Source organism: Heloderma suspectum, chromosome 2, assembly GCF_057233095.1.
Source record: "Heloderma suspectum isolate Gila_16-S chromosome 2, 16-S_ref, whole genome shotgun sequence".
NCBI lineage: Eukaryota > Metazoa > Chordata > Lepidosauria > Squamata > Helodermatidae > Heloderma > Heloderma suspectum.
In genome coordinates this window covers 158937050-158960935 of record NC_139459.1, presented here as the reverse complement: position 1 = coordinate 158960935, position 23886 = coordinate 158937050, and the positions used below count along the sequence as shown (strand labels likewise).

Sequence of the window (23886 nt, the reverse complement as noted above, 5' to 3'; positions counted from 1 at the left end):
ACCTCCTGCACACCTGTCACTCCCACTTTTATTCCACAACCCATGATAGGCGCCTTCACAGGCTGTTGAGTGTGATGTCCAAACCTGGACTAATAGGTTATGTAGGGGCTAAAAACAACCCATTGGTTAACTCATGGTTTGTTGTTGGATTAATCACTGGGTTGTTTAGCTCAACAACCCATGAAGGAGCCAAGCAGTGTGCTCGCTCGTTCCCAACAGCCCATGGTTTGTTTAACTGATGGGTTGTTGTTACGGGCAAACAGGCTCAAAGTAGTAAAATATATTTGGCTTGGAATCTCTTCCAGAACAAGAAAGACTAGAACTTTACAGTGTAATCTTATACATGTCTACTCAGAGGTAAGCCCCACTAAATTCAGTGGGACTTACTTCCAGGTGACTGTGGGATTGGAGCTTTAGTTATCCAAAGTATTCTGTACCAAGGAACGTATTTTAGTTCATCCATTACTGGATGAATGCAGCCTACTGGGGATCTCTTATAAACTGTAGTGAATAGACACTATAGCAATAAGATTTTCACGTATCATAGTAGATGTTTCAGGAATAAAATGCACTGGACTTTCAAAAGTGCAAAGTTATGTTGTTTTCCCATGGAGCAAGGCCAAGAGTACCTTGTAATTGGAACAAAGCCAAGAGAAGGAACCAAATCTTCTGAGCAACTGAACAACTTGCAAGACTGTTTCCTATGAGTACAAATAGAATTTTAGAGGTGCATCCCCTGTATACTTTTGGACTTGTTTCAAACCAAGTAGTAACAGGACTGTGTTTAAAAATTACAATATTCTGGTTTCCTTTAAATTCAAAACAGAATTTGTTTGCTGATAACCCACCCGATGAAAACAGTTCTGACCTTCTGGTTCTACTACAGAACTACTCCTTCCCTTTTGACTTTGCCTCTTACAATTCAGAAATTAGTGTCCATGGACAGAGATTTCTTTGAAGGACTCTCACATATGATCTAACTATCCCCATTCACTGGTACTGTTTACTGATAATTCTCTGTTCCTATTCTCCCCCTCCTCCCATCTTAATCTGCCTTTTGGGGATGACACTAAATGTTGTTGAATGTGTTATATTATATTCTATAAATATAACCAGATCCATTGTGAAATTAAATGTTCACCCAAACATTCTTGAGGTTGAAAAGTAGGTTTTAGATTTACAAATAAAATAAAAAATAAATAAATAAAAAGGAAAAACAGTTACTTTCCATTTATCTGCTTCAGAAACCAGTGTAGCACAGTTTATTGCAAAGTAAATTACTACAGCATACAGGATGCAGAGAAGTCTTCAGTGATCTGAAATGGGGGGGAGTGCATTGCCCTATTTCACAAGACTGTTCCTATCATCATCTGTGTAATGCTGGAGGGCTATTGCTGTTCAGACAGCCTCTCTTCATTTGCATTCTTACTTAAGCAGCAGCGGCAGCCATTCATTTGAGTGGTTCTTGCTAAATTTCTTTCTTCTTCTAGCTAAAGGCTGAGCCATAGCAAAAGACTGTTCGGCCTGCCTGCCTCTGAAGGTTCTATATCATGTTTTCTACTTTTTCCCTAGCCTTGCATTCACAGAAAGGGCACAAATAATGCAATATACACCGATTATTTTTACAAGATGAATCTGAATTGGCTCAAATAAACTGAATCCTGAGATGAGGCAAATTAAAAGTCTAACATAGATAACAAAGTCAAGCTGCTTACAGTAGTATTGTGGTTACTTTTGTATCGGCGGAAATGGAAGACTGGCAATAGCTCCCATCTGAAACCAACGCGATCGAACCTGATCAACAGGAACTGGTTGTACTGTTACTAATGCTTTGCATGCAGGAGGTTCTAGGCTCAATCCCTGGCATCTCTAGGCAGGGCTTGGAAGAAACTCCTGTCTGAACCGCTGGGGAACTGCTCCAGGCAGTGTTGACAATGGTTTGATTCAATGTAAAGCATCTTCCTGTGTTTCTGTGTAGGAGCGGTGCTGCCTTAACAGCAGCAATATTTGTGTGCTAGTAAAATGCTCCCACAATATTGTGTGTTAATAGCACCCTTTCTAAGACTGGTGAGCAGTCCTCAGCTTTTCATTGGCTTTAGTATAGACTGCTGACATCTTCCAAATAGGGCTGCAACATTAGCAGTGCAATCTACTCAGACATAAATCCCATTAATTTCAATAGAGCAAACTCCCAGGTAAGTAGGCATAGGATTGCAGCCTTAATCCCTTAATTGGCTAGATTAAGACTTCTAATAAAGGTACTGCTGATTAATCAGGCAGATGTTTATTTTTTATACAAGTGCCTATGAAAATTGCAGATGGCAAGCACCATCTTAAAGATATTCTCCATTCTCTCACGGATAGGAGACAAGACATTTTCTAAGATGATGCCTGCTATGACACACGTGTGCATCATCTAAAAACAAATATATTCTAGAAGTATAACCTTCTATAAGTATGATTCTATAAATATATTCTATACGTGTGTGCTTCTTGCTTTGGAAATAGTTCTTACCCATATGCACATTTAATTGATAGTTTAATTAACTAAAACTCATATGATCAATAAAATTTCCATAATTGGGTTGTAGGCATACTTCCAAAGAATCTGAACAACTGTGGGCCAGAGGGAACAGGAGATTCTGAGGGGGGTGGCAGATGACATCAGCATCCCTGCTAATAAAAAAGTGCTGGTGCAGTATCCCTGTGAGCTCTGGCTCCACTACACTACTGGGCACTAGCTTGCTGAGATTATGGATGCAAATATATGTCATACAGTCTTTTCTCCATGAAGACTGAGTTGACAAATCTATACACAGTAATTCCAAATGTTTTCCTCTACTCTCCCCACTCCTGAGAGTCCATGCTTTGGAAATATTGCTCTCTTTCCAACTGCCCAATGTTTTTATCCATCCTGTTTTATCCATTATTCTGACCTCACAGCTTGAGATGATGCTGTATTTGTGCAACAGAAAATGTTAAGCACACAATTTTCCTTAATGCTCCCCGACTACCTTGAGTGGTGAAGTTAAAGAGCGCAGGTTTCTCTCGCCCACTCGGTAGTTTGATGTTTGGGTCCCGTAATTCATCAAAGAAAGAGTGTGCACATGCTTCTAGAGGAGTCAGGCGTGCAGTGGGGGTATATTCCAGCAGACGGCTACATAGCGCTATTGCTTCTGGTGGAGTGCGGGGCCGGAAGACCTATGGCAGAACAAGAGGAACAGTCTGTCAACCATCAATACTTTTCTTTACTCTTGTTGTTGATGGGCAGTGAGTCTGAGCAAGTAAACCTTCCAGAGCAGGAATTATACTCACTGTTTTTATTAACAACATTGGATCTTTAAAGTGCTGAAGCTTAACCAACCTTCTAAGGTTGGAAAGAGTTAATTGCAAGGGTTTTTGCTTTACTAGGGTGAAGTTACAAGCCCAACGGAAAAAAACAACAACAAGACAGCTGACAAAAACTTTAGGAATAAAGGAAATAATCCATTCAAAATATAACAGATATGCAGTCAGCCATGCATATAGGTTGGAGGAAAGAGAAAAACAAATGAACAGGATTTTCTGAAGAACAAAGATGAAATAATTCCATCTTTTAAACGATAAACTGACTTTTATCTTGGGAATGGATTTATGTTGGCAGACAAGATGACACTCATCAGTTAACAGTTTTGATTGATTCTTTAATAACACATGGTAAGTAATTAATTAGGGTATTTTTTTGCACATCTGGCATTTGGGAAGACAGTTGAAGGGTGCTGAGTCAGCTAGTTTCTCCCTCAGACATCAGAGGTTATAAATTAAGCAGCATATAGAAAACACTCCTTTTAACCTCTGATTTGTACTCTCCACAAGCATTCTTTCATCACTAGTTTTGCACTGTATCTAGATTTCCCTTCTTTCTCACACACATACAAAATAGTTAGTCACACACTGACAGGTTTCCTTAAACAGTTTCTTTCAGCTATGGTGTGTGTGCAATGCAGGTCATGGGAGGGTAGTATGTGTTGAGTGCTGAAACTAGACTGAGATGAATGCTGGTGAACTTAACTCACAAAACACGAAGGAATAATATATACCACATGCAAAATCAACTGCAAGTCTGCCCAGATATTAAAGAAGAGACCTTAACATTCAGAATCAAAATGGCTTCAAGAATTTCCTAATCCCTAATAAAAGGGGTGGCTGTGCTTTGTTGTGAACTCTCATCAGGAGCGCTGTGTTTGTAGAGAACACTAACTTAATGCAATGAGGAAAAACCCCCAAGATAAGGAATTAGAAGGCTATAAGTAGGTTAAGGTACACCAACAACCATATAAGCACAACTTTTCTGCAGTGGCCAGGTGTTTCAAGAACTACTAAATGAAACTCAAGCTGCTGCTGAAGTGATATGAGGCAATACCATGGTTAGTCTGAAAGAAATCCCTTGGACCTCTAAAAGAAACATGGAATTAGTCCCTCTTCTGCTCACCTCACTTGGGTAAAGGAGTGGCAGCACATTCTTCCCTCAGGTGCAAAGAGGGAAGCCCAGAGAAACATTACCAAATTACTTTCATGCTATAAAGCCACTGCTTTTCCTCACTCTTTGAGGGCAGAACTACACATTACCTTGGCAAACATGTGTTCCCAAACCTAAATTTGACAAATTAATATAAATGCAGCAGAGGGGCATTTGTAGAGGAGAACCAGCAGGTAGGAGGAGAAAGTGATGAACTATTTCTATTCTTGCCTAATTTCCCTTGCAAATATCATACATACATAGCTGTTTTGCCCCAACCATGCTTATTTCCAGTCTCGGAGCCCAACCAGAAGGGAGAAAAAAGGCTTGGGGCTGTGGGGAATAGTGGACAAGGGAAGGTGTAAGCAACCCCTTCCCCCTGCAAATACTTCTGAAATTTCTCCCTGCCAATACCCCTGAAAACAGGGGGTTTCAAACCCTGTGTATGTCCTAGTACTTCTCCTTGCCTTGCCTCATATCCTGAGAAAGAAAGTGGTGACTGCAGCTGCCTTTCCTTGCTCCTTCAATCCATGACAGACAGCTGCTTTAGGGACAGGATGTCCATTTCCAGCTGGAAAAAGTCTGAGGAACTAGCCCTGTAGCAATTTATGTCTAGGAGACACAGCGGTAATTTTGCCCAGCACACTTCTTGGACAAAAAGGCTGGGCAGTGGGTTGGGGGGGGGGGGGAAGGCGGGGGGGGAAGGCGGGGGGGGCACGAATAGCTAAGATGTCAGTGCCTTCAAACTTTGTTTAAGGGCACAATCCTATGCATGTTTAGACAGAAAAAAGTCCTACAATTCCCACCATGCTCCAGCTGGCTAGCGCATGCTGGGAATTGTAGGACTTTTTTTCTATCTAGACATGCATAGAATTGCACCCTAAGACTGTTTATTAGACATGCATTTTACCTGGGTGATCTGTAAACTAATATGGATTTTTATTTGCTGCTTATCATTTCATATTACTGTTATTTTCTTGGTTCTTTTTGTTTTTGGTTGTTTTACTGGATTTGTGTTTTTTATCATGGTTATTAGACAGTCTTGAGGGTCCCATTAGAGATGGCAAGGTAGAATATAAATGTACTATTATTTTTTATTATTCTAGAACTGAGGTCACTAAGAACAATATAAAGCCGGTCTAGTGGCAAAATCCCACTTTCCTTTAAAATGTTTTTGTTGGCTTTTGAAAAAAATTTGTACATTAGCTTTGTTACTTTACTATTATGGTCAGTTACAAAAATCTCTGCAGGAAGATAAAACTTTTACCACCACAACTCCTTGGCAAGCTGTGTGAGGCTGCTCTCACAGAAAGATAGGGAGACCATCATCCTGTTGAAGATGATGTGGACTGACTGCTGCTTTTTGAAATCTCACTGAAAACAAGAAGGGCCCTGTTTGGCTATGAGGTTAAACCTAGAAGTCCATCAACGGATTGTTGGGAGCAGGTATTACATGACTGGGCAATTAAACTTTATTTCAAGAAAGGTAGCTATTGGATTTGATTGAATCTCCATGTGTGAATTCTAGGTTGCAATCCATTGACTACAGCAGTACAATTAAAGCCAATAGGAATGCTCTAAAATGAGTAGGTTATGGGTTGTATCCAACTGTGCTGGTACATCAGCTGATCAGACACCACTGACAGATTCTCCCTCCCCTCTGTAGTCCATGGACCCCCGGAGCAGATTTAAGGAGGCACGGAGGGATTAACTTTTAAATTTTTAGCAGTCTATCTTCCTTCATTTCTGTTAATTCTTCCTCTCTGTCTCCCTCACCCCTTCATTTAGAAAAGCAACAAACAAAAATAACTTCACCACCCTCATCAAGAGAAAATGGAGACACTGGTATCGATACAACTCATCTATCTTTGGGGTGCAACACAGTTGCGGCTCATGACTGACTTCTTGATGTCAAATGAACTAAAAACATCATTTTTCACCTCATAGGTTTGGCATTTTTGAGAAATTACCTCCATATTTTAAAACCTTTCAACTAGATATTCAATGAGGGTATTGAGAACTCCTCATTCAGATTTGGATAAAATTTCATTAAAAACTAACATTTCCCACCAATTTGAGGAACCTCAAATATTATCTCAGAACTTACTAAATGAAATTAAACACCACCTACTATGAAATTTGGTGGAAGTACAATTGTGTGTTGAAATGGCATTTGTCTCCTTTAAATTAAAACTGCTCATGTTTTACATTTTTCTTAATTACTATTTTTAAATGAACTGTAACTGTAGAAAGTTTCATTTCCTTGATTTGTTTGGAAGACTACTTGTAGTACTCAGAATTCACCTCTTCACCTTCATCTCTTCCATAAGTAAGCAGAAGCTATTCACATACTTTTGTAATGCTCCATAGCTTATATTCAAGCAGCCACCATAACTGCAGGCTTTTCTAGGGCTTGGAATGAGTTATCTATATTAACAATGCCAGAAAATCAAAATACTATCCCATTCCCCAGGATTTAACTGAAAAACGGAGAGGGAATATTTAGCTGACACTTCAAGTATGTATGGCTGTTTGGTGTCAACTTTTCCACCCTTATTTTTGCCTCTCCTCCTCCAACAAGAAACCTGATGATATAAAAAATATTATGTACATACCCGTACTCCTGAGGTGAAATGTCCTGTTCCTGACGAGTCCTAAAGATGATAATGCAGTGAAATAATCCAAACAGGGGGAGTCAATCCAAAAGAATAGTCCAGCAAGGAAAAATATATCCAATATTATAAGAAATCCATGGTGATGGGGAAATATTAAATGTTTAATACAATTAGAACCTTTAAACATCAGTCTCAAATGCAGCAAGTCCAACTTCAAAAATCTGATTTTGCAAGGGTGAGGCATAGTATAGAAACATTTTAAATGCATGTTCCAATGCCAGTGACTTTACTCAAAAGTAACAAATCAAATGACTACGTAGAAGTAAAATTATACTGAAATTTCAATATTAATCTGCAGTGCTCCTCCCTGTCTTGGATGCAGATTTCTATAGAAATGGGAAAGAGCATGAGACATGCTCTCATGCACAGACTACTCATTTTTTCCTCTATTTATTTGTCCCAAAGTCACAAAATGAAAAGTGGTTTTGAAATCACACATGTAATAGATATAAAATGTTTCATTTCTAAGATTATCACTTTAAATTTCTATAACCTATGCGTGTATCAGGCCGCCGCGGATTATTCTTCATTTTTGGATTGACTTCCCCACCAATGGCTTTTTAGCGTTTAGTTTTTTGGCCGATATTTCGTTAGGATGCTTCAGGAACTGGATGTGACACTTCAGGAGTGCTGGCAAAATCTTAACTTTTTTTTTCTTTATTGTGGCTTCCTTCATTATGCCCTCATGCCCATTTAAAGGGGGATTTGTCTTTCTCTTTTATAAGAGCACACTGACAATGAAAGAAACGCGCTGCATTAACTCTTCTTACTGGAATCTGTTCTGCTGTTTATTCCCCCACTAAGAACTACAGAAAAGCATACAAACATTAAAAGCAAGAGTCTGTCACAGTTACAGGTCAAGCAGTCAATAATCCAGTTTGCCAACACTTAAGTACAATGGGGTGCATCACAAACCAGGGATGTTTTCAGCATTCCATTGTGCCTAGATGCAAAAGGGCAGGTGATAGAGCTTGCTGTAAGTTGTGTACTGCCCACACTTTCATGTTTTGAGGGGAACAGTTACTGTATTTAATGCAGTTCTCAGTGAGGGAATTGCTTGGGTAAATAATCCGCGGATTATTTTTTAGTCTGCGGACTAAAATTTAGCACTCGGTCTAAAAGCCGGCCCGTCGCAGTGAAATCTATTAGAATCGAAAACAGTCTTGGCAAAGGAAAAGAAACGCTAAGAGTACAAAAGAGAATGCAATTGGGCAGACTAACCTTTAGTATGCAGACTAAATACGGCCAGGTAAAATGCACAGGAAAGCCACAAGCAGAAAACCAAAACAAAACATGTAAACACTGACAGGAACTTTTAATTTGTGAACACTTCACTTGTTCACATATATATATCATCATCATCACAGAACATTATTATTTTCAGTTAACTTGCTCAGTTTAGTTATAAAATGTTGACATAGAATGCCACACTGGGAAATACATATATAAATGTGGGGCCTATGACAAAATGTTGCTGTGTAGTGTTCCTGTTCAAGGTTCAAGCCAACCAGGCCCTCTTCCAGGATTCTCTATTCCATTCCTGCCCCTCCAACAGTCAGCCACCATTCCATGGCTGAGTATGCTCAGTTCTCACTGGACTGTTTTGGAGGATTTTCCCCCTCCTAGGTCCCCCCCCCCAATGTTTTTGTAGTTCTGCAAACCTTGGGGTTTCTCCAAGCCTGCTGCTACCTCCCTCCCTCTACATAAGGATCCACATTTAGAGAATGAGCTCGATGTTAGTATATAGGATCAAACAAGGGCTTTCTACATGGCCTACTATAAAAATGATAGGCACTTCAAGCTACTAAAAATTAAATTTCTCAAATAATACGAGTCTAATTAAAATCTTGATTTGCAGCTTCCTGCTATATCCATGAACTTATTTGCGCAGGATATAGCACCCCATTGTAACTTATTCCTTGGAGAAAAAATAACAATGAGCATTAGTGAAAACTTTAAAGCTTCACAATTTGGGAATTGAAGAGGTAATTTCTACAGTACAACCCACCCCCTGCCTAGTTTAAATTGTTCCCAGGCCACTCCAAAGATCAGTCAATAAACTATCTGGTTTCTTACGAAACAATTCCATGTTAAGTATACAACTGAATGAGTAAAAAAAAGCACCCTTCAACCACACTTTAAAAATACGTTTGGCTAATATTAAAATTGTACATTATTGGAATGAAAAGTATAGATAAACGGATGTTGTTAGAACCGTATGATGTTTTTACTACTTTATAAATTAAAAATACAATTCAAGTAATCATAAATGAATTAGCTGAACTGAAATATACACTAAGGCAAAAACAAAAAACAAAAAGCCTCAAAATGACAAACTTTTGGAATGTAGCTCAACTTTTTGATTTCTCTCACAGTCGTTTAGAAAGAATTTAGCTTATGCCTAAAAGCAAAAAGGGAGAACAGCTCAAAGCATCATTAAATCAGGGGTGCTGAACTTTTGGCTTGAGATCCAAATTCCATTTTGGAGAAGCTCTCAGGAGCTGCATTCCAGGGGTGGGTGGGGCTGAAGGCAAAAGGGACAGGGTCCAAAATACAAAAAGTATCAGCATATTGCAGCTTATAGCTCTTACTGCCAGTAACTAAGCATTAAGAGAGGCATTTCAACCTTTTAGAATGGGGGAAAAACTGCACAAAATCCAGGAAACCACTGAACAACTCCTGGTTGGGGAAAAGGGTGTGTGGCCATATGGCAAACTCCAGAGGGCCAGATTTGGACCCTGTGTCTGAGCTTCTGCACCCCTGCATTAAAGAAAAGAGGATATAATGTTTGGCTTCCACATATTATTTGTAGAAGAGCTCTACCTATCAGCGCTAGTGGCCAGAACACCTGTGAGGCTTGGGAAGAAGACTTACCATCACTGCCATTCCCCAATACCTCCCCATTGCTGCTGCCAGTGCCTCCTTGTAGAAGAGATGAGGAAGCCAGCTGTGAACCATCTAGCCTCGTGAGACCCTGTCCCCCAAGATCCCAAACTGTTATTTAAACTGGGCTGGTGTGGCCCCGTGAGCATACCAGTACTAGCACTATGGAGTTGGGTTAGCCATTTATTTTGTTCTGTTAATTTTGATCTTGCTTTAATATTTGATTATATCATTTTATTATTATATTGAATTTGACTTGTTGACTTTGTTCTATATTAATTTAATATGTTTTGCAATAAATTCCTTTTTATACTATAGTTTGATGCTTGATGCTTATTGTGAACCACTTTGGGAATGGCCCATCATGGAAAAGTAGCATATAAATAAACTCTTATCTCTGTGCACTTCTTGTCTGTAAGCCCCCTTCCCACCCTTTGGGTTGGATCCAACCCTCATGTGACAGGACTTCCCTGTCCTCTCCCCTGGACACTCCCAGTCTGCTCCAAAGAAGATTTGGGGGGCACATGGGGGACTGCAGGGAGAGGGGGAATCTGTTCTGCCAGTGGTTTCCTCCCACTGGTGGAACAACAACGTTTGATACAACCCACACACCACTTGTGCACATCTGTTCAGTAATGAGGACCACTGTACATATTCACATCTCTGCTGCCAATTCATATATTCCAGGGTTGGACCCTGCCTTTGAAAACAGGTCTAAAACCTGATGAGACCAGACTGAAATTATAAGACTTCTTTAATACTACTACCACGTAAGTTCCAGAGCTGGTTCCCAGCACTGAATGGGAAACAACTCTAGATGCCGCACAATTCTGGGGCAGTCCTTGTCCAAAGTTCATAGTAAATAACATTTATGGGAAAGAGCCCACATTTTGGAAATACTTTATACCTGTGAATTAAAAATGAAGACTAGTAATTAAATACAAGGCTGCATCATCCACAAAATAGCCCTTCACAGATCAACGCACACAATATAAACCACATAGCACCACAAACAGAGAACACAAGTGGATAAAGTACACAACACTGGTAGGTGCATCGGGAGCAGAGTCCAACAGATCAAGGAACCAAACCAAACAGATCCAGAAGGCTAGCTACACATATCAAATATGAGAGCCAGTGTGGTGCAGTGGTGAGAGTGCTGGATTGGGACTTAGGAGATCCAAGTTCTAGTCCCCACTTGACCATAAAACTCTCTAGGTGACGTTGGGCCAGTCACTGGCTCTCAGCCTAACCTATCTCACAGGGTTAATGTGAGGATAAAATGCAGAGGAGGAGGATCATGTAAGCTGCCTTGGGTTCCTTGCAAGAGGAAAAAAAGCAGAATATAAATGTAATAACTTAAATAATAAATAAATATGGATATTTATATGAAAGGAATAAGAGGAAAGGAGGAGGGAGTTATAATTTCACCTCTGCTCCACAGTGAAACAGTAAGCAGGGAGATAAAGAAAACTTGTTTCCTGGGTCACTCTGTGTCTACCCATTTAAGTATTTTATCCACAACTATTAACGCTTACTTTTAAAAACAGAAATTAATGAAGGAAACAAAAAAAAGCCCACTGTGGCATGGGAAAGATATAAGAAAATCATAATAGTATTGGCAGATCTGAGAAAGAGAGCCATTGTGATTGTGCAAAGTGCCATCAAAGAGCTAAAAAGTATATGTACTTTTAGGCTGGCTCTAAACTGATGGCATCTTTCTTTTGATATATGAATCCACACCAGCAGTCTCACACACATGCAATAAAAATAATTAATACATACAACAAGAATATCAGTCTGCTTTTCATCCAAGGATGCAGATTAAGGATTGCATAAACAAAGGTGGCAACAGTCTTAGCATGGTGCAGTAAATGTATGTGCTTTGAGAGAGGAGTCATTAATATTGAAAAGCACTTGTTTCTGCTCTATATTGCTCATTGCTAAATGCAGTCTTTGGGATCTCATGAATGAAGCAAAGCAAACAAAAATCAAAGGGGGTGGGGAGACACAACAAACCGATCCCAGGGACAAGGCATGGTGCAAGACATGCGTTGCATTCATAGAGGATCCCCACCACCACCTAAAAGGTATTGGAGTCATGGGATCATGTAGCATTCATCAAATTCTTGAGGATGTCAATCTTTCCTTTTAAAAGAAGAATGAAGTTCTGATCCTCATGCTTTCAAAAAGTGTTTAGACAATATTAGCCAAAGGGGTTTCTAGTGTCTCTGGACCTTTTCACTTTGGCTATTTGTTGATCTGAAACTACAGATTTAATGGAAAGAGAGAGAGCAGACATTGAATAAGTAGTTACTTGTTAGCCTGTAAAGTTATGAAGAGGAAGCCTCAAGCAGAAAGTTAAGTATTTTGGGCTATTGTTGCAAAGGATTATGTAATTATGAGCACCTATGGAAAACAACGCACACTTGTAGAGACGGAAGCATTTCTTAAGGAATGGTTCAGTTAAGACCTTAGTAGTCTAATCCTAAATACAAGCACGCCATGACCTGGTTCACATGATCAAAGTAAGCCATAATGGCTTCAATAAGCCTACAACAGCCCATGGATTATTTCCCCCTGCAACAAGCCATGCCACCTGGGTTCAGACAACACAAGCCGTGCCCAGCGACAATTTCCGCCAATAAGCCATGGTGGCTTATTCTGATCGTGCGATCCAGCCCAATGTAATTCTCCCTGCAATTCTTGCGTAACATCATAGTTCTTCCTCCTGCACTGGTTCAGTAATCAGTATGTTCCGTCCCAAGCACTAATTTCCTTGTGCAGCCAGTCTTAGGCCTTCCAAGATAAATACATGATAGTACAAAAAAAATGCACAGTTGTGGGGGATTCAGACTTTTCCCCCTGCAGCTAGCATTTCTGTTCTGGGGATGTAACGTTTTCTCAGCACACAAAAAAATAAAACAAAACCCTGTCTTGTTGCTGGGAAAATGACACACATATGTCATGCACGATCCAAGTCCTCCAATTCTACTAAAGAAAGTTCATATTTAGTCCCATTACTAGTTAGCTGAATTTGAGCTATATCATCTGGCCTAGTATCATGGAAGGATACTTGGCCAATTTTGGTTTCAGTTTGTAAAGTCCCTTTTCTCACACATGACTCTTCCACCCCTGTACCTACAAATCCAAAATTTTTCTGTCCCTTATAGATGCACTGGATACAAGGGAACTTTTTCTCATTCCTCACTGCTGTTGGCAGAAAGGGGTTGTGCCTTAGGCACCTTTACCTGTCTCACTTTATAGGTGTTTGTTGGGAGAGCAGAAGACTGGTGTTCAGACGAGGAAGTAGAAGGCTCTTGATGAGGTGTGTATTATGTAGATCGTTGCTCGGAGGAGTTGACTGACTGCTTAGCTCTTCTTTTTGCACATCGATGGCCTGATTCTAGATTTCTTGGCTGAGGTGATGGTGGGCCCCCCATTTTATAATCCATATAATGATACGTTTCATGGATATAAGATTTCAGAGCATAACGCTATTGTGGAGGTGAAACATAATTTGACTTGCATTCATCAGACCAAGAAAAATGCCTGCTCTAACAACTCTGCCTAGAGGCAGGCTTCTGAACTTCTCATCCCTCCTTTTCTCTGATTCTTTTTCTGTCAGAATTGTGAAGAGACCGCTGTCTCCCCTTTGGGACATTCTGGCTGCCAACTATCAAAGGAAGAGTCTGGCATATGTTTTACAGCTAAGAAACATCCTAAATGGTGCAGCCAAGGGTACCATAAACATGATTTAGAATGTCCCCAAATTGAGCAATCTGATGCTGATCAGAAACCAAAGTAGACAGGGATGCTACAATATGTAGCAGGGCAGTCACTCCATGGATATGTGGCTTAAGGATATTTCACACCAAAGTGTAATCTGAGGAGAATCACATGCCCATTTTAAAATCACTAACAACTAACATGGCAATCAAAGAGGCCTGTCCAATCTGGCTGTGAGTCTTTTGATACATAGTTGCAATTACTAAATTCCAGGTGGCAGCCTTGTTCAAGGTAAAATCAGTTTGTTCAAGAACAAGGGTGTTCACAACCCACACATGAATGCGTCGGGTAGAAATAGCCATAACTCCCTCCAGGACAGCAATGTGTTGATCAAGCCACATAGCAGCTTCCTTAGGGTCAGGGAGGTCCAACAATGACATGAAGATTTGTCATGTTGAGGTGAACAGGAGTCACATCTTGATCCTGAAGAGGGCCGGCTGGAGCTCGGGCAAACACCAAGGTGTAAGTGAAGATTCACATACTGTGTAAAAAAAAGCCAGTTCTGCCCTAGCCTCAGCAGCCAATAAAGTTGCTGCTCTGGAGTAGTAATGGGAGCAAATGTCTACTTTCTTTCTTCTCATAATTAGCAGGAATGGTGGCCACAGGACCATACCTATTAATGCCAGGAGCAGGGAGAATCACCTGCCCAAAAATCTAGATATAGCATGCATCCTGCATACACAAAATAAGCATTAGTCAATATACTAGGGGCTACCATTCTTGAATTCATCATTAAGGGGTCCAAATCCTCCCAACCAGCGTCTATCAAAGCAAACTGCACCATGAGGTATCTCACCCCGTTTTCTCATTCAATAACGTCATCTTTATAATGTTCAATGATAATAGAACTCTCTGTTTGAAGAAGCTAAAAAAGCTGATGATTTCTAACCTCGGCCATTTAGTATACAGGTCTTCCTTTTATTCTAAAGAAAGCCTCCTGCACAAGAAAGGAAAACAAGCAGTCAAAAACTGCTGCTTGGTTAGCTCAGAATAACATTAATTAAAAGGGATATGCTAAAAAAGAGACCAAGTTGGGTGTCATGTGGTGTATCTATTTATGAAGTTATAATTCAGTGAACTGATTCGACCTGACCCCCAGAAATTAGAAGCTAAAATCTCCCTGAATCTGAGGTATATAAGTCTTCTGCTATAAGTTATGTTATCTAACAAAAGAAATAAAAAGCGGGTTCTTTGTCTTTTAAATATGCTCTATTGTATATAAAAATGTTAATAATTAATATAAAAACCTCAAAAGAATGGCATTCAATGGTAGCCCCTGGTGTCCTTCACTCCAAACCCGTTAGTCTGTAGAAAAACAGTGCAGGCAAGAAAAAATCCATCCTGGAAAATGCAGGCTTCCTGCTATTGAATTCAGTGTCTTTCTAAATACCTCCTCTCACAGGTCAGCACATCCTCTCAATCTCCCAGGAAACAGGCTTATCAGGAAAGCAAGGTTCCCAGAGACACATCTCCTGTTATGGTTCCAATCCAAGGCTGCAGTAATTCTGCCAAGAATGTTGTTTTGGGAGAGTATGGATATCTCCTTGAATCTGTCTTCGTATTTTTCCTGTTCATCCAGGCTTTCAGTGAGCTTTCTATACACGCTCAGGAACTGCTTGATCAAATGAGCTTACCAATGCTCTCTGGACTCATTTAGGGGACTATATGACAGGGCATGTAACATTTTCTCAGCACTCCAAAAAACAAACAAACAATTTTGTTACTGGTAAATGATACACATGTGATAAATGCACTGGTAAGAATTGTAGAGAAGAGTTGTGCAAATATTCAGGGCAACTACTGTATAGTACCTACACATAAAAGCTCCCCATTTTGTGAATTTTTAGGTTTCTTTTTATGTACACATATACTAAAAAAACTGACAACCTATTTTTAAATGTCTTTCACACTCCCATATTAAATCAGATACTGTTCTTTCTTTCTTTCTTTCTTTCTTTCTTTCTTATAACTTTTAGGCTGCCTTTAAAGATAGTACCATCTCTCAAGGCAACATACAGGATAAAAAAACCATACAAAAGTAAATAGGCAATAAAATATACAATCATATACTATAAAACACTATAAAAACAGATTCTTCCAATAAAACCTGCAGCCCACAGATTATAGGAACACTAGTGAAAACATGTGGGTCTTCAGAGCCTTCCTGAAGACCTGTAATCGAACCCCTGATGGAAGCTGATTCCAGAGGTGTGGGGCCACCTCTCCCTTATACTCACTAGCCTAACTGCCCTTGGCAGTGGACAAGTGAGGAGGGCCTCTGTCAGTGACCTCAAAGTGCGGTCAGTACAGGAGAAGGCAATCCCTCAAGTAACTTGGGCCCAAACCATTTAAGGCTTTAAAGGGTAAAATCAGCAATTTAAATTGGGGTCGAAAATGCACTGGCAACCAATGCAGCTGGTACAGTATTGGTGTCATATTATCATGCTGTTCAATCCCCTAAGCGGTTTGTCCACATCCTCAGGGTGTGCAAGCTGAAAAGTATCTATGATAACATGACTAGGTGGCACTCTGGTCACATCCAGCTCTGTCTCTATTAAAACAATGGTGTCTGAATTGCCACAGATATGAGCAACTTTATCTGCAAAGTGTCCAGCAAACTGATCACAGCAGGCTTTTAAGGAATCAAGTTGCTGTTTTCCCAGGCCCACTATAAGAAGGCCCTCAACCACCCTAAAAAGCTCTGCTGGACAACAATGAGCAGGCGCAACGGTTGCGGAGATGTATGAACTCTTTGCTACCATCACCAAATGACATTTAAGATGGATTCTTAACTGTGTTTGGTCGTACTTACTCCTAGTCTTTCACCATTAGCATTCTAGTCACTGGCCTAATTGCTTCATTACCCTCTGCTCCCCTGAATACCAGGATGCTAATGCAGCTCTATGACTGGACCGAGGATGTTTGGGAGTGATCATATCAAGGCTTAGTTCATCCCTTCATTCCAAGCAGAGACTAGGTCCATGGCAAGAGTGCTGGCTAAGCCTGCAGGAAAATTGCCAAGAGGGCTCAGAAAGCCATTTGGATCCATTAACCTTCTGGGGTGGACCATCAAGTTTTGTCCATCAGCTCTGCGGAGGTTCCCCGCAGATTGAAGACCAAGACTAATCAGGTAAATGATCTGTCCATGTCAACAGAGTCATTCCTGGTGTCCTTCCCCCCGCCCTCAAAACACACATCGATCATTATCCCCAAGTCCATTACAGAAAACCAAATCTAATGTATGTCTTGTGCAATGCATTGGACCAGATATTACCTGAGACAGGCCCATGGTTGACATGGAGACCATGAAATCCTGAGCCGCCCCTGTCAAGGCAGCTTAGGCATGAATACTGGAAGTCTCCCAAGACTACCAACCTTGGGGTCCTCAACACCACACTTGAGACCACCTCTGTTAACTCAGACAGGGAGACTGTTAGGCAGAGGGGTGGTTGGAATACCAACAGAATCCCAGTCCTGTCTTGAGATCCCAACACCAGGTACAAAAATTCAAAACAGGCTGACTGCTGGGCAGGGTAGCAGACCAGGAAGATGGGATTTCCTATAGACCAAAACTATCCCTCCTTATTTATTGCTGTGAAGGATCGCTGGAAGTAATCCCAACATCCCTGCAAGGTAGGACAGGTCAAACCTGGCCTCAAGTCCCCAAAAGACACCCAGTAGCCACCCTCTCTGGCCAAGAGGCACTGAAATTAGCTCTGAGGTTACTCAGAAGGACGCACACCCACTTGGAGTTGCGTAATTGTTTATTATAAGAAAGGGGATAGAGGGAAGGGGAGGGTTAGAGGTGGTAGGTTGCACAGAGGTTTACAAAGCTGAAATACTTAAAAAGGAAACCAAAATACACAGAGAGCCTTTATACCACACCCCCAAACAAAATAACAAAACTAGCTAGCCTATCCTTCCACATACCTAAGTATGGGCCTCCAAGGATAGCTTCCAGCCAAAAGCAGGTCCATGAGTAACCAAGACAAAGGGAGACGGCCTCTCCCTCAACCTCATTTTAAGGTCCAGCCCTAGCAACTCAGGGCAGGTTTCCCTTAACCATTCACTAGCTCAGCCAGCCACAAGGTGGACCACCCTCGCCCCAGAGGAAGCAGGATCTTCCCACCAAACTCAGCTGTTATCTCTTTCCCATTTAACAAGGACTGAGCCTGGCTTTGAGTAACAGGGCTGAGGAGCCTTCAGATAACACACCAGGTGGTTGCCTTGGATGTGATACCCAGGCCTAGTCTTATGGTGGAAAGGCATCATTCTTGACAATTTCTACGACAAATAATCTCTGCATGTTATGCCATCCTTAATCCCTTGTCACCTGCGTTACCTTCCATAATTCTCCTCCTTCATAATCCCTGTAAAGGAGAAGACAGACATTCCATAGGACACCCTCAATTCACCATACCCTGCTTCCCAATCATATCAAAATCTCAGCAGCATCGCCACACAAAAAGCTCTCATGTTATTTCAGGCAAGGAAAACAAACTTATTAGTCCTGAAGATGAACACATTTGTAATAAGGTGCCTACATTATTGGGGCAACCTGGAGTGGAATTCAATGTAGTGGGGCAACCTGAAGTTCAGAGCAGTGAACTGCTTGCATTGCTGCTGCGCTGTATCTTAGAGTAAGAAAGTAATATAACAATACTTCCTTCTGGAAGTGCTGGTGCTGAGGTGTATATGACTAGGCAATAATACCTACTGAAGAGAGAGGGAGTGGACACCATGCAGCTATACCAAAGGACACAAAGATGGTCTAACAGCCAAATTCCTAAGATTGACTGATGAGTATCTGAAGAGCTCTCATGATATTTATTTATGCAGAGATATCTTAATCAATTAAAAAAGTAACAGCAACAATAAATCACTTTTTAAATCATTTTCTTAAAAAAATAAAAAATAGCAACCATAATATGAAAAAATATGAAAATCAATAATATGAAAAAAACAAAACAGCAGACAAAATCTAAAGGACTAGCAGATGAAACACTGATAATATCAGAGTCAATAAACCATACCAGCAACCTAAAGATAAACTATACAGTAATAATATCAAGAGGGAGTCAATCAGACATACCAAGTAGAGTAAAAACATTTCCTACTGGTAGCAAGTAATTACTTATTTGAAATCTAATCCTGTGTACTGGCTAAGATAAACAAACACAAAACTATGTGCTTATATTAAGAGTGTTAAATCAACTTGTAAATAACTGTAAATAACTCTTACGAGTCCCCTGGACTGCAAGGAGGTCAAATCAGTCAATCCTAAAGGAAATCAACCCTGAGTGCTCATTGGAAGGACAGATACTGAAGCTGAAGCTCAAGTACTTTGGCCACCTAATGCAAAGAGAAAACTCCCTGGAAAAGACCCTGATGCTGGGAAAGACTGAAGGCAAAAGGAGAAGGGGACGGCAGAGGATGAGATGGCTACATAGCATCACCGATGCAATGAATATGAAACTGAGCACACTCCGGGAGAGAGCGCAGGACAGGACGGCCTGGCGTGCTATGGTCCATGGGGTCACGAAGAGTCGGACATGACTTAACGACTGAACAACAACAACAACAACAACAACAACTAACTTTTAAAGTCACAGCTAGGAGAGTGAGGGGTGGGGTGAGGGTTGCAACTTTAAAAAAAACTTCCTGTTTTATTGGGTTTTTCAGAATTACAAGAAAAAATCAAAAAGCTTGTGGTATAATAAATTTGTTTGTCTATAAGGTGCCACAAGATTCTTTGTTGTTCTTGCTGCAACAGACTAACAGTGCTACCTTCTGGAGAAGTCTATAAACTAAGTGACTCTCTAAGAAGAAAGGTATTTACACTGTTGCAGAAGGCCATTGCAGAGGAAGCAAGGCCGGCCACCCTAAGTAGGAAGTTCCAGAGCCTAGGCACAGCCACAGAGAAGGCTCTCTCCCTGATCCTCAAAAGTGTATTATATATTGGTGGAGCACATAAAAGAGCCTCCACTGATTATCTTAATAAGTCGGCAGGCTCATATGGGAAAAGGCAGTCCTTCAAGTTTCCCGCTCCCAAACTGTGATTCTTAACAAGGGCCATACAACTCCCCAGCGGGCAAGCTATTAATTGGGCGGGGGGGGGATCAGGATTTTAGGCAGTCCCTTCTCCCCTTTTGCAATGACTTCTGACAGCCAGGAGAAAGCTGTTCTATACTGTTCACCCCACCCTGAGGATAATATCACAGATTCCCCCTACTCTGGAAGCTTAAAGTAAGTGTCAAACAGGAATCCCCCTTCCTACTTGGGGCAAAAATCAGTAAAAATAATACTCCATCCATCTACAATGAGACCAAGTACATGTGATGGGCTTCCAGAAAGAAAACAACACAGGGGGCACTGTAATAGCAACAAAAGTGGGAAAGAGGTTCTCAGAAAAGTACCAATCAGGCTGAAATAAAATTAACATTAAGGAGTTGGCGGATGAGGCACAAGGGTCTCAGTGACCATATGCATATGATACACAGATTTCAGGCATACATCATAAATAAATCTATGAATCAGAATAAAGTTATCTTGACTGGACTGCTGCTTTTATGCCCAAATTTTTACTTGTTGTTTGGGAAGCATTCAAAGAGAATGTTGCCTACTTGGTGGGAGGGACTGGATTAAAGGTTAAGAATAAATGGTACAGGGCTTTAAAAATTTTAACTACTGTTTTGAATTGGGCCTGGAAACAGATTGAAAGCTAATGGAGTTGTTTCAACAAGGGAGTCACAGACTAGGTTTGGATGTCACGATAACCCACGATGGGTTAAATAAGTCACAACAGCTTATTTAACCCATCATTGGTTATCATGTTGTCTGTCGAGATTTTTTTAATCCACAATGATTTATTTGGCTGAAATAACCCACTCTGATAACCCACAGTTTTCAGTAAAGGGTTATTTAACCCACCCTGTGTTTATCGTGTCATCTGGTACTCACCGTGGCTTATTCCAGTTGCCTACAGAGTCAGCTGGCAAGGGCAGCCAAAACTGCTGCGGCCACTCTGCTCTAGCCTGCAGAGCCCTTTTTCCAAGATCTGACAAGCAGCCCAGAGACAAATGTAGCCAAACAAACACGGCCTTTCCTGATACTGCGCTACAGTTACAAAATGACAGCTTTCCCCTAGTACAATGACAGCCTCATGCTATAGCACTACCCCACTACAGAGAATTAACACAAAGATAGGCTTTCCTGATCACTACTTTGAAACTGTGCAACTTGGGAAATAGGGGAAGAACTGCTCACTTTCCATGAAGAAGCAAACTGCGCAATTATCCACCACAGTATCTGAAGGCTCCCCATGAGGGCACCCCACTTGTGCAATTTCACCCCATTCCTGCTAACTGTCAGAGAGTTATATAGTTTCCACCCTCTTTTTCAATGAAGGAGCAAAATTGTGCAATTTTGTGCAATCCACTACAACATTTGGAGGCTCAGCTGTGCAGTTTTGCCCCATTCCACCAAACTGTCAAGGAGCTAGAGGTCCCGCCCCCACTGCGGCCGTCCGCAGTGCAATACAATGTGACCTGATCTCTTATCTCATGACCCTGCTACAGCGAAGGAATGCACTGACAGGCTTCCCTCCCTGGCAATGACAGCCTAACCTGATCTTGCCACCACGCTACAGTGAAATCATGCAGTGGCAGACCTCCCTGATTGCTGCTGTGAAAATGCTCTAACTGACTAGGAGAAAGAAAAAGTAGAGGAAAAGATCCCTCATTTCTACTGTGCAAATGCGCAAAAGTGGAAAGGAAAAAAAAAAGAGGCAACTGAGGAATAGGGGAAAATAGGTGAATAGGGGAAAAAACTGCTCACGCTTCTATGAACAAGTAAAATTATGCAGTTATCCAGTACAGCATGTGGAGGCTCCCCATGAGGGGTCCCCACCTGCAGAATTTCACCCCAATCCAGCAAACTGCCAGGGAGTTATAGCTCCCACCCCCTTGTTCCTTTTCATAGAATCATAGAATAGTAGGGTTGGAAGGGGCCCACAAGGCCATCGAGTCCAACCCCCTGCTCAATGCAGGAATCCAAGTCAGAGCATCCCTGACAGATGGCTGTCCAGCCTCATCTTGAAGGCCTCCAGTATGGGAGAGCCCACCACCTCCCCAGGTAATTGGTTCCATTGTCGTATTGCTCTTATAGTCAGGAAGTTTTTCCTGATGTTCAGCCGGAATCGGGCTTCCTGTAACTTGAGCCCATTATTCCGTGTCCTGCACTCTGGGATGATTGAGAAGAGATCCTGGCCTTCTTCTCTGTGACAACCTTTCAAGTACTTGAAGAGTGCTATCATATCTCCCCTCAGTTTTCTCTTCTCAAGGCTAAACATGCCCAGTTCTTTCAGTCTCTCTTCATAGGGCTTTGTTTCCAGTCCCCTGATCATCTTTGTTGCCCTCCTCTGAACCCTCTCCAGTTTGTCTGCATCCTTCTTAAAGTGTGGTGCCCAGAACTGGACACAGTACTCCAGATGAGGCCTAACCAGTGCTGAGTAGAGGGGAACTAGTACTTCCCAGGATTTGGAAGCTATGCTTCTATTAATGCAGCCCAAAAGAGCATTGGCCTTTTTTGCAACCACATCACATTGTTGGCTCATATTCCGCTTGCGATCGACAACAATTCCAAGATCCTTCTCGCTTGTAGTGTGGTTGAGCCACGTATCCCCCATCTTGTAACTGTGCATTTGGTTTCTTTTTCCTAGGTGCAGAACTTGGCATTTATCCCTATTAAATGTCAGTCTGTTGTTTTCTGCCCAGCGCTCCAGTCTATCCAGATCACTTTGAATTTTGTTTCTATCTTCCAAGGTATTAGCTATCCCGCCCAATTTTGTGTCATCTGCAAATTTGATCAGCATTCCCTGCACCTCCTCCTCCAAGTCATTAATAAAAATGTTGAAGAGCACTGGGCCCAGGACTGAGCCCTGCAGTACCCCGCTCGTTACCTCTCCCCAGTTTGAGAAGGTCCCACTGATAAGCACTCTTTGAGTCCGATTCTGTGGCCAACTGTAGATCCACCGGATCGTTGTTTCATCTAGCCCACTTTGAGCTAGTTTGCGCATCAGGATATCATGGGGCACTTTGTCGAAAGCTTTGCTGAAGTTGAGGTATATGATGTCTACAGCATTCCCACGGTCTACAAGGGAGGTTACGTGATCAAAAAATGAGATCAGATTTGTCTGGCAGGACTTGTTTTTGACAAATCCATGTTGGCTTCGAGTAATCACAGCATTGTTGTCAAGGTGCTTCCAGATGGATTGCTTTATCATCTGCTCCAGAATTTTCCCAGGGATTGATGTCAGACTGACTGGTCTATAGTTCCCAGGCTCCTCCTTTTTGAAGATAGGGACAACATTAGCCCTCCTCCAGTCATCTGGCACTTCCCCCGTCCTCCATGATTTCTCAAAGAGAATAGATAGCGGTTCTGAGAGTTCTTCTGCGAGTTCCTTGATTACTCTAGGATGCAGTTCATCTGGCCCTGGAGATTTGAACTCATTCAAAGTAATTAGGTGTTCCTTGACCATATGCCTATCCATCTCAAGCTGCAATCCTGCCCCTTCAGCCTGTACTTCGCCTTTGCCAGGGGGGTCATAGACCCTCTTTTGGGAGAAGACTGAGCCAAAGTAGGAATTGAGCACCTCTGCCTTTTCTTTGTCATCTGTTATCGTTTTGCCATCCTTATTTAATAGCTGAACCACCATTTCTTTCCTCCGCCTTTTACTATGCACGTAGCTGAAGAAAGCCTTTTTGTTGTTTTTAGCATCCCTTGCTAACCTCAGCTCATTCTCAGCTTTAGCCTTCCTGACGCCATCCCTGCAATTCTGTGCTATCTGCCTGTACTCTTCCTTTGTTACTTGGCCTTCTTTCCACTTCCTATATGTGTCCTTTTTTGTTTTCAGGTCATCCCTAAGCTTTTTGTGAAGCCACATTGGCTTCTTCTACTGTCTTCCACCTTTTCTTCTTGTTGGAATTGTTTGTGATTGTGCCTTGAGAATTTCCTTTTTTAAAAGCTCCCACCCATCTTGGA

The 23886-nt window shown here is 41.4% G+C and overlaps 1 protein-coding gene across 3 annotated transcripts in view; it reads right to left on the bottom strand.

Moving 5' to 3' along the window:
• GSK3B (glycogen synthase kinase 3 beta) overlaps window positions 1–23886 on the bottom strand; it is a 247018-nt gene that overhangs the window by 56631 nt on the left and 166501 nt on the right. The window contains exons 9-10 of one of the 3 annotated variants that reach the window (XM_084835389.1): window positions 7114–7152; window positions 3015–3201 (exon numbers count right to left, since the gene is read on the bottom strand). The exons of 1 other annotated variant lie outside the window; for it this stretch is intronic. In XM_084835389.1, coding sequence (XP_084691515.1) covers window positions 3015–3201; window positions 7114–7152 — 226 coding nt within the window. The remainder of the gene's footprint in view (window positions 1–3014; window positions 3202–7113; window positions 7153–23886) is intronic. One more of the 3 variants, XM_084835390.1, reaches the window with a different exon arrangement.